The sequence below is a fragment of the Drosophila santomea genome, chromosome 3R, assembly GCF_016746245.2.
Source record: "Drosophila santomea strain STO CAGO 1482 chromosome 3R, Prin_Dsan_1.1, whole genome shotgun sequence".
Classification (NCBI taxonomy): Eukaryota; Metazoa; Arthropoda; class Insecta; order Diptera; family Drosophilidae; genus Drosophila; species Drosophila santomea.
In genome coordinates, this window is record NC_053019.2 from 20,299,848 (window position 1) to 20,318,667 (window position 18,820).

The following is an 18,820-nucleotide window of genomic DNA, read 5'->3' on the forward strand; positions in this document are numbered from 1 at the left end:
GACTTCTGATTGTGTGTTTGCCTTTGCTTTGCATTGTGTTGTGTTGTGTTGCGTTGTGTTGCGTTGTGTTCTGCGGCTGGCCGCAAAGTTCCGCTGCCTTTCCAGCTCTCCAGCTCTCCACTTTCCACTCGACCCGAGCCGAGAAATTAAAATTTATATGTCAAGCAGGCACGGCTTAAAGTTCCGCACCAACTTTGTGGCAGGCAACTTTTGTGCCACATTGAGCGCAATAATGCAAACAATAACAATATTACGACAGCACCAGGAGCACTTCCTCCCCCGCTGCTGGATAATGCAAACTAATGCCGCGTTGGCCGCAGAAAGGTCGCAGGATGAGCTTGTGGCTGCGATGGCTCCGGCGGCTCCAGTGGCTCGTTTTGTTGCCATTATTGTTATTGGACAAGCGAAATGCAAACGCAAATGCCAGTGCAATTCCCAATGGCCTTAAAGTGTCAGCTGCGGTGCTGCTCTTTGTCCTCGTTTCTGGCCTGGCTACGACTCTAATTGCCGGCTACAAATTCCAATTAGCCGCCCCGAAATCTCCGGCCTGCGAATCGGATGCAATGCACCCGGCATTCAGTCCTTTCGGCTGGCCGACTTTTATGAGCATAAGCGAGGCCAATAAAGCGCTCAACCTCATGCGATTATCGCCTTCGCTACCCCAAAACTGGAAAGCCTGGGAAAACAGGGAAATTGGCCAAAACATCCAAGGCTGCAACAAACAGGGCAAAACGGCCAAAAAACAGCCAGAGGAGCTCTGTGAGCTCTCGACTGCAATTGCAACTCTCCGGCTTTCCTGCTTTTCCGACGACGGGTCGTTGCCAGCTTTTAAGCGTTCAAATATTTATAAAGCGAAAAATGTTATGTTGACGCGCTGGCGGCCACTTTCAGCTTTTTGGGGGCCCAGGAGCTCGGGCGGAACCGACGAAATGGAGTTCAAGTTAAGTGCCGAGAATTAAATGAAATGCGGAGCGATGCCGGCCATTAACAGAAGTCTACGCCACTTCAAAACCAGTTCACCTAGGAGTCATCACTTTGAACACTAAATCCAGTGGCTCATGGCTTTCAATAAAATGACCCATATTTTTCACTTTCGTCTGGCTGCTTGTTTGTTTTGCATGTGCATAGATATTTAAGGTTGGAAATGCAAGATGATTTCATAAAGTATTAAATTATTACATATTTGAAAAATTTTGTAATTACATTTTCATACTGCTGCAGTACGACGAAAACTGGCATGCCATTAATCTTTAATGTGCTGCCCGTTGGAATGCAATGTTCAATGTAGCACATAATTATTTATTTCAATTCATCAACGCACCCCATTCGCTCAATAGCCATGGAATGTCGTGTCTAGACATACGCATTGTTATAAATTTTAATCAACGCCACCATTTAGAACTCCTCAGTGCAGCCGCAAATGCCGAAAGCCCTTCCAAAGAGCTCCTTGAAGCGCCAACAAAGCGGCCATGCATTCTAAATATTGCGCATACGCCGCGTTGTGCATGCACACACACAAATGTTAGCGGGATGAGGGAAAGCTGGTATCTGGTGGCTCGTGGCTGGTGGCTGGTGGCTGGAAGCTGGTGGCTTGGAAAGCAGAAAGCCAAAGGAATATGTGGACTTTAACTAACTGACTATGACTGCAGGCAGTGTCAGCGTTGCGTTGCGGCATTAAGACCTCAGCTGAAATGATTACATGCCTGTTTAGATTTGTCAGTGGAGCATAGAGCTTCTTGGCAGTGCGGTGCGCGGTGTGTGGAATGGGGTATGGGATATGGGGATATGGAAAATGGAGAATCGCCGCTGGCAGCCAGCTCATGTATCTCGCAGTTGATAAATGATCAAATTAAGCCTGGCATACAGCCGACCTACATGGCAAGAAGACGGGAAAGCAGCTGCTTTAAACTTCAGCTCGGCGTTGTCTTGCCACAGCACACAACACAACACAGCACAGCACAGCACAACACAACACTTTCGCTGGGGCCAACAAAGAAATTGTGTATGAAAGACTTGGACGGTTTTTCTTTCGCCTACCACCCCACCAACCTCCCTCCATTTCCCAACGCTTGCCGGATTTTTCCTGCTTGGCATGCACCGCTCGTCTTCTACTTTTGCTGCTGCTGCAACCTGCTTTACTTTTGCGGCATCTTGCTGCTACTGTTCACTACTTTATACGGCTGCCTGTGAGCACACACACACACACTCTGGCAGAGATAAAATAACACGCTTCATGCTGCCTGGCACTAAACTATTTGGAAAAATCGGGCACGTTTTCATTTAGCTGAGTGCACGCGGCTGCCACAGTTGCCAGCCGTCCAAGTGGAAGGCCATGCTGCCAGGCAGCCAGGCAGCCAACAGATGCAAATGCAAGTTATCGAGATTTATGGTGAATATTTGGGGCCTGCATGTGCAATAGCCGCACATAAATATCCATTTTCGGAGCTCGTCTCCCTTTGTGCTTTGAGCTTAGTGCCTAGTGCCAAGTGTTTTGGGAGGCACATTAGCCAGGATAATGAACGGCAGAGCCTTGACCCTGACTAAGTAGACTTTCTCCGATTTAATTGTCCTATTGTACTGAAATCGAGCACAATGTAGGTCAGCAATTTGGTACGCCCTGCAGCACCTCGTGCCAAACTAATTGCAATAATTGAGCTGAGCTGGTAGTTTTAATCACCGACATTGTCTATGGGTAAACAAGGACCTTTTGGAAGTGACATGTCGCAGACAAATAATTGCAATTGAAACATGTCTATATGTATATGTATTATGCCATTTTCTAACAAACCTCCATCGATTTGCACATTTGTGCCCAAATGAATCTAATTGAATTTGTGGCCATTGGTCGAGTATAAACGCTTTAGATTGAATAGTTTGGACCAACTTTGGCCGTGATTAATTCAATGAAGTCCTTCCATTTGTCATTTAGTGCTTGCCAAAAATTTGAATAAATAATTTGGCCTTTTTTGTATGCCGTTTGTTAGCAAAAATGTTCCATTTTCCACGGCCAGGGCTGTGAATAAAGTCAGTGCTAGAGCCCAAAACAAGCATCTAACATATCTCCTCCTCGATGAATGGCCGTGTGTGCAAGTGTGCGGTTGTTTGGTGAGTTGGTGAGTTGGTGGACGTGTGTATCCTGCGGTTCCCTGAAAATATGAGCTAACTGCCTGCTGCTGAATTTATTTGCGGTTCTGTTCAACAGGAAAGGAGAAGAGAGGAGTGAAAAGGAGAAGAGAGGAGCCCTGCTCCTCTTTATGCAATCCATGTGTTGCGGAATGGAAGAGCTCCTTTTGGCCACTGCCGTTGACAGTTGGTTGCCATTTGTGCCGCAACAGAGGCAGCTGAAAAATGCAGTGAATTTCATTTTACACACTTCCTGGTGCAAATTAAATTTTTCCCATTCCATTTTACGCCCTATTAGTCGCGGGCCGGAAAGTGGCGCATTATGAAAGCAATTTTGGCAAGTTTCGAGTTGCCTCAATTTCTGTTAACAAAACTTTGCCAGATGGCTGATAAAGTTTACGCACCACCGCCTAGCAGGCAACTAATTGCATTTTCCATGCAAGAATGCAAGAGGTGCATTCTGCGATACCTTGTCACATATATCACCATCAATCATATCTGGGATTTTACTAAATAAGTACCAACATTTGGGAACCGAATAAGGCTTTTTTGTTTGCGCATTAATTTTGCACACGATGAAGCAAACACGCACACTCCATGAAGTGCATTATGTGTGTCTGGCGCGCCCCTTTGGTTGGCGAATTTAAAATGCAAATTCGCATAATGGCGCATATCATAAACACACCTAACCGCACTTTGACATGTGTAATATTTCGACCGCAAAGTCCCCTTTCACCCCTTTCACCCCTTTGCCAAAACGAACAAATATTCGGAGCCTGCGACACCTGACTGCCACTGATTCCATTTCGGTTGCATATCCATCGCATATTCCAAATCCTTTTACGGGGCGTATACGTCATATTTGCTCAATATTGCATCACGAACCGGGTGATGGCTTAATTATGAAACGTAGGTTGGCCGATTTTGCCCAATCGAAGATTGATGAGTTGGTTGGTAACGGACTCGTAGGTCCTGATGCTTCATTAGGCCAAAGGCTCTCGGACACGCCCACAATTAAAAGGCTTTAATCTCGTGTCGACACATATCTCCATTAAAGATTTATGGCCCGGCCATGTATCTGCCATTAGGCATTCCCTTTGTTCTCGTCCGAAACAAAGAATCTGTTCCGTGGGCGTCTTATCTGCCTGTTAGTCTGTTGATTCAGGCAGCCTTTCTTTTGTCCTTCGAAACAGAGAGATTTTGAGTGTAAGAGCCGCATAATCCTTTCTGCCAATTAGCTGGCAAATCAATGCCGCCTGTCAGCGCCTATCGGTCGAATCTCCGAGCCACCAGACACGAGTTGAGTTAATTTGATTTATGCTCCGTTAATTGGATGCCCGCACCCAATTGGCCAAAGTGCGAGGGCCAACTGTGTCGGTCCGCAAGGAGTTGACATTAATCCACTAATAAAAGCATGAAGGTATTATGTTTAAGCACGCACATAAACACGTTCGCACACACACGAAGTGTCTAGGTGGAAAGAATTCTTAGTTGGGGTTTTAGTTCACACCCCCCCAAATGCCCCTGCTCCTGCTGCAGCATCAGCACGTCCTTGACTGAAAAACATTAAATATAATTAGAGTTGTGTTGCACGCAAACACACAAGCGCAGCTAAGCTCACACAGGATGCTATCCTTAACAACAGTTGAACATTAGCTGGTGCTTATGACATGCCAGCATCCTAACAGTTTTCCTTGCACTTCCAGGCTGCCTTGCACTAAGAGAAATATACCTTAAATGTATGCGGTAGTTATGAAACAATTAGTTTAATAAATATCTCTTTGATCTTACAAATTGGTTTAGCACGTGCCGTTTTTAAATCTCCAAATAGTACGGAACAGGCTGCTATTACCCTATACAAAGCGGGGCAATTTAATCATTTTTTTCCCCGAGTGCCTTATATTTAATTTACTGGGAAAGTTCTCAATTTTTCTTTGCTACTTCGAATGCTTGGGTACTTTGGCAGGAAAACGTTAGGGAATTATAAGCAGCCAGCTTGTTAGTCACACTCGTTTGGCTGCCAGCTCAATATACCATCAAATAGCTGGCCATCAACAAGTCAGCACATGGGGATCGAGAAAGGGGAGCTGCTGAAACAAAATCAATGAAAACAATTGGTGTTTCACCCAGGAGGAAAGGAGGAAAGCGTGCGACGACAAGGACCAGGACTTGTACTCCAAAATGGAGGGGGTGGAGATGGGTGGGACACAGATTGAATGACTGACAAATGCACTTATCTCCAAGCCAGTTGGCCGAAGCTTTTGGGGATTTGCATACGCAAGAGCCGGCAAGGAAATACACAATAACATGCACACTCGACAACAAGATCCCCGACAAGAACAACAAGTAATCAAACAAAATGAAATCGCAAAAAAGCCAAGTCCCCAAAGTCCTTCGACCGAGTCCTTAAAATGCATGAATAATAACAGCACTGTAAATCATCCCCCTTCCCCCTTTTCGTTCGCTTGTCGCTGGAAAGTATGCAATGAATTTCGAGTGATTGAATTTTGTTTGATTAGAGAATAAGCAAACGTTTGTAGTCAAGCGCACAATATATGTCCGCTCCCGGCCACATTGTGCATTCTTTATTGTGCGTAAGAACCCAGAACACACACACACACACACCCACACACACGGGACATCGGAGGACATAAATAAATGTATGGCAAAATAATAATAACTCTCGTTGCGAGCATAGAAATCTTGCACATAATAAACAACTGCAGCCACTACGGGTCCCACTCGAGGGTCCCAAGTCAGTTCGTATTTTCAGTGCGGATTCCGGACGCGAGGGGCCTGCCATACTCTTTTTAATAAAAGCAAAATGACCGCAAAAGCTCTGTGGAATTGTTGGTTATATTAAAGCAAGGCAGAGGGCAGCATTACCCAAGTACACATTGAAACAGCCCGCGGGTAGCTCAGCTCAACAAAGGGGGCCAAGCCGAGCAGGCCAGCCTGCCAGAAAGCAAGAGAACTTAAGAAAAAATACAATAAAAATTACTCAACCGAATGCATCATAATGTTTATGTCAAAAATGAACAACAGCATGAAAGGGCCTTGGCCAAGTCCAAGGAGTTCAGCAGTTCAGCCAGCTGGCCGGATAGGGCCAAGATGCATTTCCTGTCCCCAGGCGGAGGTCTTTGTTCCAAGGAGCATCTCCGCCTCGGAAAGCAAAGGATACAGCTGCAGCCAAGAAATACACAGCCATCTAAATTGATTACGAGCAAGGTATGTGGAGGGGAAATAAAACGAAACGATGAGTCCTCGGAATCAAAGCCACCTTAAGGCAGCTTGTGGCAGCCACAATTAAAGCTGCACCGCAGCCTACAGTCTTTCCGGCTCAATCCCTGGCATCTCTCTGCTCCGCCCGTTAAAGCCACCTTGAATATTATGTTGCACCCGACTGCTCTTGACTGCCAACGGCTTTTGCTAGGGTCGGGGTAACGCACAGCTTTTAGCTGCTGAAAACGGCATCACATAATTATGGGGTCTCACTTTCTGGGCAACTTGTTTTTGAACGTAACATCCGCAGAGGCAGTGATTGATGTGGAAATGTGAAGGTGAAATTGGTAAGCTTAGAATGGGAGCAAGGTATACCAGCTCAAGAATTTATATCAAAATAGAGAACCTAACTGAACTAAGATGTGTAGAACACAGTCTATAGGAATGATTTTTAATTTTTATTTCCGAGGCATGATAGGATTACTGGGTATTAAGCAGTCCAGTAATGGATTTGAGTACTGCAACGTTTGCCATTAGGCAACCTGCTCGACAAGCATCATCTCCAGCTACCAAACACCCTGCGCTGGCCACCAAGTGTCATAGAGAAGTGTACTGAAAACAGAGAAAAAACACATTTGGAGCGGCATTGCCATGCCGTGTATTATTCCAGTGTTTTTCATTTCCTACTCCGGCAAAACGCCGCAAAGCGCCCAAGAGGGCACTTCATTCACACTCGATGCGTACTGCCACTGCCACTGGCTGGGGCGACAGTTACCTTTACAGGTGGGCTATGTGGCAAAAAAAAAAAATGCATAAAAAAAAGAAGAGGTGGAAAAAAAAATGGCTGAAATGAAACGACTTCACTCCACTCCAGGCCGACAGCCGCCGGTGCTGTTTTCATGGCAAAATATTTACGATTTGGCATGTAAAGTGGCGTTTCTTGTGCACTTCTCCGGCAAATTCACACCACCCCCACCCCCTTCCGCCGCCTGAAGGGGCCTCGGATTTAAAAGCCACCCAGCTTTCCACGCCCGGCCTTTGTTTGCGCTGCAATCCTTTTAATGCTCCCCGTCAAGTGTTTGCCTTTGTTTGCCTTTGCCGGCGATAGTTTTTGTGGTCCGACCCTTGGCGTTGATTAAAATACTCGATTTGGTCCATTTGCCTGATTGCACAGATCACGGATCACAGCAATCATATTTATTTCCATCAAAAATGCATCAACCCCATTCGATGTCTTGGACGGTTCTCGCTGGGGTACAATTTTGCTTCCCTCGTTGTCCTTGAGCTTTCGCTGTCGAGTGTCCTGGTCATGCCACGCCCCCACGCCCCAACTCCCCTCAAACGTCATCCAATCGCCCGCCTGTCAATTTGTCTTTTCATTTTTCTTTTGCCGCTTATTTCCTGGCGCTGCCGTTGAATGCATTTTTAATTGGCTTCAAATTTCCGGCCGAGCCTCTGAGTAAGACGAGGCACAAAGAGGAGCAAAATGAAATTGAGTTTTATTATTAAGCGCTCGGGTGTAGCGGGCAATAAGCTCTGGAATTGATTGTAAAACTTAAGCGTCCAATAAAACGTTCAACTTGATATCCCCAGTGAGCAAACACCCACGGCAATATACCGGCTTTTTTTTTAACCAGCTCAGCCACTTAGAATACTTTACCACTACTGGGGAAGCAGATTCGAGCACGAGATTCGTTTTGTAAAAGTATATTTTATTTATTAATCAAAATGTGTCATATTTTTTCAGCATATTTCCCGACATTTGTTCATTTGATTGTCTGCGAAATTGCCACAAGACTATCAGAGAGCAGCGATGAAAGCACTTCTTTGCACCTTTCCTTCCTCTTTCTCATAATTCTGACCACAATTCCCCGACCTGGTCAGACAAACTTTGCCGGACGTTGGGAAATCTTTCAACTATACTCGTAGTCTGGGGCCGGGAAAGTGCTTGGCCATTTCTCTTCTGCCCCCAAAGTCTTAAAATCGCACTTTGAACCACTTTGGTAGCGTTTATTGATTTCAATGATGACCCCAAATTGCGGCAATGAAAGTTGACCACACTGCTGGGCAGGTGGGCGGAAATGAGGCGGGGCTGATGAAGAGCAAGGTGAAAACGAGCCGAAGGCCTTGACATTTTGCGAGAGCTTGGCGTAGTATTTAATTAAAATGAAAAGCAATCACACCCACACTTTGCGTGGGATGCTCAAGTATTATAACAATATATACAGCATATATATATATATATGCGGGAAGCTCACTTAATCCATCTGCACTTCTGGGGGAATACCTTTCGCTGCTGCATTTTGCGGCAATAAATTCAAAACCAACTGCGTGTGATGCTCAGCAAACTGGTAACTAACATGCACACACACACACACACATGATGGTCGATATGCACACTCACACATAGAGAGGCAGGCAGCAGTAGCCGAGAAACACTCATACGCAGTGTGGCCCAGTGCAGTGCTGATCTCTCCTGTGGGCTCCTCTGCACATTTTTGTTACCAAGATTTTAACTGTCAGCAAGTTGGGCGACTTAATTTGAATTTACGGCTCCGCCAGGGGCGCATCTCTCGCCTCTCAGTCGCACACACTAGCCCCCTCTCTTTCTCTCTCCAGCTCCCTCTCTCTCTCTGGGGGGCCTAGCTATTATTTTGCACAAACAGTATTAAATACTGGGTTCCAGTTGTGGTCCTGGTGCTGCTCCTGGTGATGGTGATGATGATGGTGCTGGTGCTGCTCCTGCTTCTATCTCCTTTCTGGTCTCCAGGTCGAGGTCTGTCCAAGTAAACCTGTGTTCGTGCCTGCTCAATGGCCCACTGGGTTTTTCAGGGTGCTGGGTGTGCTGGGTGAGTGTGTGTTCTGGTGTTTGGGTGTGCATTGTGTGTGTGTGTGTGTGGGTGACAATAATATTCAAATTCCACTCTGTTGCAGTTCCACTGCCGGCGTGCTGTGGGCGGTGGGTAATGGCCGCTGGGCGTGGCAATGACACTTTTACACTCCATATATCTGCCTAGGAAGTCGCCACTAGCCTGGTTACCCTTTCAAGTGCACTGCACGAAGTCTCTTCACTATTGAGCTGAATTAAAAAAAGAAAACTGTAACAAAAAATATAAAAAAGGGGAAAAGCACACTTAATAAATAAAACTGCATATTTCTCAATTCAAAATGTATACATCCTATAGAAGAAAAATATATCATTATATTTAAATAAGATTCCCCTTTCTTGTATTTACTGTTCACTAAAAATTGCAAGTGTAAGACCTAGTTTGGCAGCCTATCTGACCCATTTAAATCCTAACTTGCTTCCAAGTGCAACCAAACCAGTTACTTGCCCCTCGGCCATAAGTAAAACCATTTCATTTGGCTTACAGTAAATATAAATATGCTTGTGGTGTGTTTATAGCCCCGGCATGGGTTTCTGCGAGTGCATTTCTCAAGCCCCGCTTGCGTTTTCATATTTATGTGTCTCCTGATAGCGGCGCTGCAGTCAAAAGTTTTTCTTCCAGCACTCGCTTCTAGTTCGTGTGCGCCTGTGTATATGCTAATACTTTAGCGCACATGGCAGGGCGCTATTATCGCGACTGCCACTTGGGCGTCGAACTTCCGTTTTGCTCCTGCGGCGCTCCTCCTCCTCCTCCTTTCTGCTCCCCCACTGGAGGATCTGCTGGCACTGAGCTCTCAGCACTGAGCCCTCAGCTCGATGGCAGCCCAGAAGCATTTGCAATTTCGGTTTGCATTCGAGAGCTCCAGTTTCAGTTTCAGTGCTCACTCAGCTCAGCTCGGCGCAGTCTGAATGTTGTAAAATGAATTTTACTTCATTTTGATATGTTCTCCCAGCTGGTTTTAGCACCAGCCACATAAATACTTTGGGGGATGTGTGGGGCGTTTGTTCAGTTTGTTTTGCCACTATCGCAATGATAATAAATTTTATTAATCTCGCCGTCGCCCACACGCGGAGTAAAATGGATGAAGGAAGCTCCAGCTCCAGCTCCAGTTCCCTCCTCTTCCGCTTCCTCAGTCGACTTCTGTGCTGATCAAGTGCTCAACTAGTCGAAGGCATTTGTAAACGCGGTCGGCAACAAGAGCGAAGGATACAGGACGAAGAACTGGTGTCCTGCCACTTATTTCCATTTACATTTCGTGGCAGCTGCCGCCGGAAGAGACAGCTGCAGTTTCAGTTGCCATTCCAGTTGCGTTGGCGAATTTATTATGTAATTATTGTTGTGCATTCTAATTGTGTGCACTATTTATTTGGCTTTCATTTCCCACGCTCGGGGGAGTTTTTTGCAAATTAGCTCAGCGCCAATTAGCGATGCCGAGAACTGCGAAAAACATGTTCCGATTATCACTTCAACGAAATTTGAGTGTCAATGCTGCGCTTCCTTAATTGCCAACATAATGGAATTTGGCCTGTTGCAGTTTTCCAGAAACTAGACTTTAATTATGACCTCATTCTGTTTCCATTAACTCCGACTAACCCCATCTGCAACTTCAGTTGCCAAGCTAATCAGCCCACTTTCAAAGCGGTCACCACACAATTAAGCCACCACTCGGAGCGGAGCGCACCTAAATCCCAGGGAAATCTCTGCTCTAAAAAGCACAGTGGACTGCATATATATGTATGTACATGTGGCTCCACCGGACCGCCGGACCCAACTGGCTAATCAAAAATTTATTTAATTTCTTGGCCACTCAAAGGCTTGGCCGCAGTGAAAGTGCGTCCGTCCGCATTCTGGCATTCTGGCATTCCGATGTCCCGTCATCCTGGATGCCTGGATGCCTGAAAGCCCCCAAAGACAAGAGGCGGTGGCCAGTAAATGCCGGACATCAAATTTAATGATGTCAACCATGAGGCGCTGCGATGTCCATGTCCTGCGTTGCAAGTGCCATCTGAATGCGGGAAATGCAGTCTAAAAACCAACAAATGCCGGAAATGCGACGCTGCAGCTGCCGTTGCCGTTGCTGTTGCTGTTGCCATTGCGATTGCGATTAAACTTTCCGCATTAAATATTTCGTCCGGACTACAGACCAAACCGGCAACGAAGTTGGCTGCTGGGCTGGTTGCAAGTGGAACTGGGACGCCGGGCGGATGTTGCGGCTGCCTTTTTCGCCAAATCTAATTGCAAATTTCATGTAGCTTCGGCTCATGGCTCATGGCTCATGGCTCTCTGCCTCTCGTGCCCGTCGATGTGCCACGCCCACTCGACAACTATATAAACATTGTGGCCACCGGCCACGGGCAACTGACAGTTTTTTTAAAAATTTTTTTTTTTCTTGTTCGCGCTTCCCGTATGGCTGCAGTAAATCATGAAATTTATTTAGCAACATGCGCGCGTCCAGAAGCGCCGCAAAAAGCCGGCTAAATAAATTGCACAAATGCTGTCCGCACTTCGAGTGGCAGCGGAGGCCATGGCAACTTCCTTTTGAACGCTCCCGGCTGCCGGGCAACTCCGGGGGCGGAGTGTCATTAATTTTGATGTGTTTTTAATTCGGTTTTGTTGGGAAAACTCATTGACAAAGGCTCGAAAGAGCAACACGAGAGCGAAAGAGTGCAGCATGGAAATGCTGTTTGGGATTTAATTAAAACTAATGAAAACTTTTGTGCCCACCCACTTGCAGCACCCTCTTCACCATGCTCACCCCCTGCAGGCCAGCAGTCAATCTTGCAATTTCTACTAAACGAAACGACAAATGACAGGAGGCAGGCAGGTTTTTAAGGTCCTGCTGCAGGACGCCTGCCAACTGGCACAAGCCAAGCCGAACACTTGGCCAACATTTCCACAAATCCAGTCGAAAGAGGTGCTTTTCAGGGACGGCACAGACTTCAGATTCGCAGATTGGACCTCCGGGCACATTGACAGAAGAAAGTTGAAAACACTTTGGCCACAATTGTGCAAGCCGAACAAAATGAGCTGCAACCACGCACTCGAGGCCAACTCGGAAATGAGCAATGAAAGTGCGTGGCCATGCAATTAGACAACTCCTCCAGAAAGTGGCCAAGATGCAACTTTTATGCCAGGATGCACTCCAGAAAAGAGCGGCACGAGCTTAAGTTGGAGCACTCTTTACGCTTGAATATGATTAAAACGGTTTAATTACAACATACAACATAATAAATTAAAATACCTGTGTAATTGAAAATGTGAATGCCGATAACATCTACATAATTATTGTGCATTTTGTGATGAATTTAAAATGTGCAAATAAATAATTGAAACCACTTGTTTATTTGCGCTTAATAAAGAAAAAACAAATATGGTGGCACGCTGTTAAATTCAATGGGCTTATCATAAAATATAAATAAAATGGGATCGAAAACAGCATATTGATCTTATAAAATGCGTTTCAGACTTGCAATTTTATTAATTGACCCCAGCGGAATTAAGTTCATGAGACCATTAATAATAACCAAAATGTAGGTTACATTTTAATTAATGATTTATAAAAATATAATTGTTTTATATCACAGAGTATTTCAATTCCTTAAATCATTTTTCTCTGCATTAGTAGAGTTATTACCGTTTTCTAGATTATGGCAACTGATATATTATGGCCTGAAATAGCCATTCAAGTTCCAACATTAATCCCCCATTCCAATGTAAGGCTGTTCTTAACTCATTTTTTAACTATGTTTTTGTTAGAAACTAAATGGCTTCTAAACAAATATTGGTAATCGATAACCAACCTAGTTTTTCTTCCTGCCATGGCAATATCTGACTGGGTTAGGTGCCCTTAGATAGGAACAGGATATCTTGCGCAAAATAGGTGGTTTGATCCTGGAGGCTGGCGATTCGTGAAGGGGCATCGGCCCAATGGAGCTTCCATCGATATATTGTGTGTTAGTGGACAGCTGAGAAGCCTCCTTTGGTACTCCATCACCAGGGGATGAAATGTTGATCAATGGAGTGTGTGAACTTTTTAGATTCTCGACATGCGCCTCCTTCACTTCCTGGGATTTGAGTTTTGTAATTGCATAAACTGAGCAATTGGAGGATCCTCCATCTGGCTTTATGGTCACCATGTAGGCGTAAGAGGATCCCTTGTCCAGGACTTGGCTGCCCTCGTGTTGGAGTTGCAGTCTGACGAGCAGATCGCCAATCTGGCTGAAAATCTTGTCGGCCTCTGAAACAACTTTCTCGCATTTTCCTCCCTGGCAAGCTGATGGTACATTTTCCTTTTGGCCAACTGATGGGTTGGTGGAAACCTCAGGATGACCCAACTGTTGGTCCTTTTTACGTTTGATTTCGAAGGTGCCCTGCCGACGCAGGCCTGGCGGGGGAATCAAGGTTGTGCCTTTTACCTGTGGAGCCGATTCTGATGACCCAGTTTTCTCGTGCACATTTTTGAGCTGCTCCAACTTGCAGCGCATCTGTCCCATACTTGCCATGGTCCGAAGCAATAGCTGGCCGTCTTCTATTGTCATGTCGGACAGGGACTTGAACTGGGGCTTAGTGGTGTTGCTAAGGCTAATGGAAGTATCTAGCTGCTCCCCCTCCACTGCTGCAATCCTAAGACTCTCCAGATCCTCCTTGAAGCGGCGCTCATTCTCTGCATCTTTCAGTTTGGCCAGTGCCTGGGAGCTTAGGTTAATGGGCATATCTAATTCTGCAGGTGGTTCCATATCGTCCAGCATGGGAAAATAGTTATTCTCTATATCTGCCTGAACCTTTTCCATCCGTTCCTTTTCTATTTGGCTAAGGATTGCTTCCAAATCCGAACGAACTGTATATTGCGCACAGTCTACCAGGATAAATGGTGCAGCGTGATCATCTTCCCCGGAGGATTGGACATCCACGTTCTGCTGGACACCCTCCGTGTTGACAACCCCCGATGTTTCAGGTTGCTCAAGTGTTGTGGTTGGATCTCTGCGGCTTTTCTTCTTCTCCTTCATGATGGCTGAAAGAAATGATTATTTTAATAAATCCAGAAAAAAAGAATATTGATTTTAATTTAAGAGTTAAGAACTATATATAAGAATTATAAGAACTATATTTATTATACTCTCACATATTCATACACCTAACTATTTTCGTTGAACTTTCATATGCGTAATTCAACAAAATTCGCAAGTCAAATTAGCCGCGCCAATCGCATTGTGCTGCACTTGATTGTGGCCAAGTTAGCAAAGCCATGAGCGGTGAGCCGTGATTAGGCCAACAAGAAGCACTCACCTGGTCGCCAGCAACTCGATGCCGCCGCTCCCACGGCTGTTGTTTCGCTGTTGGCTCGGCAGCAAACACAAATTTAAATCCCTCAAAAGTACTCGGCGAAGAAAAACGAAATTGAAAAGGATAAAAGTTCTGCGTGCCCCGGATTCAACAGGGACGAGCCTTCAGCCCCTGATCCAGCTCCTGCTCCAACTCCTGCTCCTGCTCCTACTTCTGCTTCTGCTACTGCTCCTGAATTTTGCTCCTTCCTCGGCTCCTGGGCACTTGTAGCTGCCTCTGGCCAAAAAGTGTGGGATGATAAAAGAGGCGTCGGCGGACAGGAACACAATCCGTAAACCAAAACTTTATTTTTGTGCTGATAAAAACTTAAATGTTGCTGCCGCTGCCGCTGCCGCTGCCACGCAATCGTAAATGTTTGATATCCCCAAAGGTTAACAATTTCCGTTGCCGCTTGGCTCTGCTTTGCTTTGCTTTGCCTTGCTTTTGCCCAAGTTAGTTTTCTTTATTTTGTTTGCCAAGAATTTTGCGGTTGGCCAACCGAACCGCATACACACACATACATACCAACCGCCAGCTGATGTGGGAGTGTCTTTTAGCTTGGGTTTGGGTTTTGTCTAGGACGAGATCCGGAACAGGGATAAGGCCACTGCTACTTGGGGAAAGGCGTACTCGGTTCAATTTAGATCATCGATGTGGCGCTGGAGCTGCAGGAATGGGCAGGACTGTACTCGGGCAAGGGAGCTGGTGTTCCAAAATTTTGATATTCAAAAGTGGTACTTCGAAAGTCACTGCGCCTGACAACTCCGGCAATGCTTTGAATAGTCACGAAATATTTAATAAGTCAACCACAGTTTTGCCTTGCCCATCTAATATTTTCTCATACATTTATGTACATTTAAACAAAAATCGAAAAACGTAGGAAATTCCATTCTCAAATTGTAAGAGAATTTTTTTATTTTAAAAATAACCAACTCTGAACTCGGAACTTCAATTTCCACTAAAACTGTGGGTGTAAATGCCACTTTTAAAGAAAGCAAGTTAAATGGCAGAAGGATGCTGTTACAATTCCCAGAATTTCAATTTGAAAAGGATGCAGTATCATGCCATGAATTTAATTTTTAACCGAGCGTGGGAAGCAGAGCGCCAGCAATGTCCTTTCTCTTAAGTTTACGATATTCGCAGCACCGCTCATTGGACTAAAAAGCTCGCGTTCTCTCTCTTCGTCGCTCAGAACATTTAGTGCCGAGGACTGGAGGACACGAAGGACACACGACGATTGATAAACAAATCGAGCTGCTCCTGGCCGTGGCCATTCAGTTGAATTCGTTACGAGCTGGCGAAAGGACGTGCTTGGCGGTCGTCGTCGTCCTTGTCGTGGAGAAAGGCAATCATATAGAGTGGCATTCGGTGTCTGAGCTGAGGTCGAAGTTCGTGTGTCAGAGTTTCGCAAAGACTAAGGCGCGAAAACACATTCGCGGCGAGTGCTTTTCCGCCGAGTTTTCTTTTCTTTTCTTGCTGCAGAAAAAAACGTGTGCGGGCAATTAAAGTTTCGAGCGCCGCACTGACTGATGGCCGCGCAAATGGCCATTGCAAATTGCATGTTTTCGTGGCGAGAAGTGCATGTCGCAGCATGACACCGAGTTGAATAGCCAAATAGCCCAATAGCGAGCAAATGCATGTAAGCCAGTTGGAGTTGGCTTAAAGTGTTTCTTTTGGCCAGCCCTTGTACGCCAAAGTGGAATTATCGGGCAGCAAGACAAACGGCACGCAAGGCCGGGCTAATGAAAGCCCCACCATCAAAGGCAAGTGCAAATTTTGTGCTAGGGGTTTGGGCAGGAAATCTAATTAAAGACGAAATGGCAAATGCGGAGCATAAAATAATTGCAAATGTAGATGGAAACTGGCGGCCTGGTGGCAGCCATGTGTGTCCCAGGAAATGGAAAATCGCTTGACAAAAAACAAAACCCCAACCACACAGACGAAAGGAATTCGCATACATATCAAATTTATGAAAGGCAACATGTGTGTGTGTGTGTGAGTGAGTGTCCTGGCCAGAGCTGAAATTTATTTATTTGTTTTCCTTACTTACGAGGCAGAAAGGACAGGAAAAAGTAAAACTACACCGGCTGCTGGGCTTGGGGAGAGCTCTTAAAAAAACAAATGTTGAACAATGGGTGTGTGGCACTTTAAATTACAGGAATATTTTCACTCATCCTGCAACTTTCTGCAACATAGGCGAACAAATTCCCTATAGAACATTGGCTGTTTGTATCATTATTTCAATCATTTGTTGATATATATAAAGGTATATATATATATTGATATATATAAGTTCTTATTGCAAAGTTCTTAAATAAACTCTTGTCTAGCTTGGTTTTTTTTCGAGCGGTGAAAGTACATATCTTGTTCACCATTTTTATATTAAAAGAGTAATAAGGATATGATGCAAGTAGTGATAGAGCTATTGGCAGTGAGGTTATTTAATTCTCTGGCAAATTAAAGTGACGGCTATTAGGGAGTCCTGAACAGGATTCGACCCCTGTCCCCTGTGAACACTGGCCCCTGGGTGGTCGCACATTGCGTGTGCTGTAGTTGGGCGCAAACAATGCATATTCTAATATGCTAAATGGTTGCCATTGTGGGCGCACCACCCAACTAACCACCAACCACCACCCAAACACCAAAACCACCCACCGTGCTACAACCCACAATCCACGACCCACTGGCAAAATTATTGCCGGGGCGCGCAAACAAAGCACTACGGTTAGGAAAACAATGGCTCAGTGCCGCCCAGTTGAGTCTGGCTCAGTGGAGCCAGGAGTCGGCGTAATTTCAATTAAAATTCAATTGAAATTATATGCAAAAACAAACAATGGTGTAAATTGTGGAACTGCTGCCGGAGCACCCATAAAAGTCAATTAAATTATGCATTCGGCTATATTTATCAATCTGTGTGTGTCCAGCCCACCCAGTACCCATTACTTTATGTACTTTAACCTTTTCACGGCATTACTTTTTTCCCGATACCCTTTCGATTGTGTGCTATTGATTGGCCGGCGAAAGGTAATCGACGTTTCAATAATTCCATAAATAGTTAAGTGACTAACCTCGCACCCACAGGTGACCCCGTTTTTTCTACATTTTTCATTTACCCAGCTTTTTTAGTGATTTCCTTATATTTTTTTTTCTATTTAGTTCACGGCACTTGAACGAACTTAAATATTTCTTCACACTTTGCCTTGTCGCCATCGCCTTTTACCGAAAGTTTTCCAATTATATGTCGCCTTTTTTTCGCCAAACAGTTTTTCCGAGCTTCATATTTGCTTTTCCGCACCCCCCACCCTCCCCCCTTCATTTCACTATTTTCCGCTCGTTCGCTGGGGAAAGTTTTTATCGCCGAGCTGAAAAAATTATGCCGGCATTGCCTTCTCTCTCATATGATTGGCATGGCGGCGGCCCGAAAGTTTTGCCCTCGGGCAAATTGTTATCATAAGCGAAATCGCAGCGTAACTGACGTGGATTTTTCCGAAATGCAAAATTCAGGGCAAGCCGTGTAGTTTGAATAAATGTCACTGTCTGGAGTTTGTATCGAATGAAAAGCCATTCCAGTTCGGGCCAATCGAAAAGTCAGGTAGAATTCACATGGGACTTGTTGATATTTCTTTTTGTTTTCGTCGGTGTCGGTCTAACGGCATTTGCATTCGCAACGTAATCAGTGTATCCGTATCTGTATCTGTATCTGTATCCGTATCTGCATTTGTATCTGTTTCTGTATCTGTAGCTGTGTCTCTATCTGAATATATATCTGTGCTTTCTGCCATCCGCATGTTTCAAGATATGGCATACACGTTATTCCACTTTAGTACATTAGGGCAGACTTCCTCCTGCCGGTGCGCCTAATTTCCGGCGCAGTCAACAATACGAATCGGCATCCCCATAGTGGGAGTTGGTTGGCCCAGGGATTAGGGATCGGTCTGCACCCAGCTCCTGCTTCTGCTCCTGCTCCAGCTCCTGCTCCTGCTCCTCCTTCTTGCTCCTTAAATTTCTCGTCATGTCTACCAGGGAAGCGGCGGAGAATACGACAGTATTCAAACTGGGACCACTACTGTAGGAAGTTGGAAAGTTCACGCACCTCATCCTTCAGCAGTCGAGATTAACGTAAATCAGCAAAAACAAGTCGGTAAACTATCAGACCCCTCGACCAACCACACCACACCACACCACGGCCATTTGAGAGCACCCACGTGTCACAGCCGTCCCTTGTCGCCTTTGTGCAATTAAGGAGCTTAAGTGGTTTTCTCATA

At 45.4% G+C, this 18,820-nt stretch overlaps 1 protein-coding gene across 1 annotated transcript; it reads right to left on the bottom strand.

Moving 5' to 3' along the window:
• Positions 1-12,746: 12,746 nt before the first annotated feature.
• Positions 12,747-15,335, bottom strand: LOC120453740. The gene is made up of 2 exons (XM_039638572.2): positions 14,520-15,335; positions 12,747-14,244 (listed from the first exon to the last, which is right to left on the bottom strand). Exon 2 carries the CDS (start codon positions 14,237-14,239, stop codon positions 13,034-13,036), a length of 1,206 nt encoding a protein of 401 aa, XP_039494506.1. The 5' UTR covers positions 14,240-14,244; positions 14,520-15,335; the 3' UTR covers positions 12,747-13,033.
• Between the last annotated feature and the right edge of the window lie 3,485 nt (positions 15,336-18,820).

What these genes read in the sequence shown, in the direction of transcription:
- LOC120453740 (XM_039638572.2), bottom strand. Translation starts at nt 14,239, where the DNA reads ATGAAGGAGAAGAAGAAAAGCCGCAGAGATCCAACCACAACACTTGAG.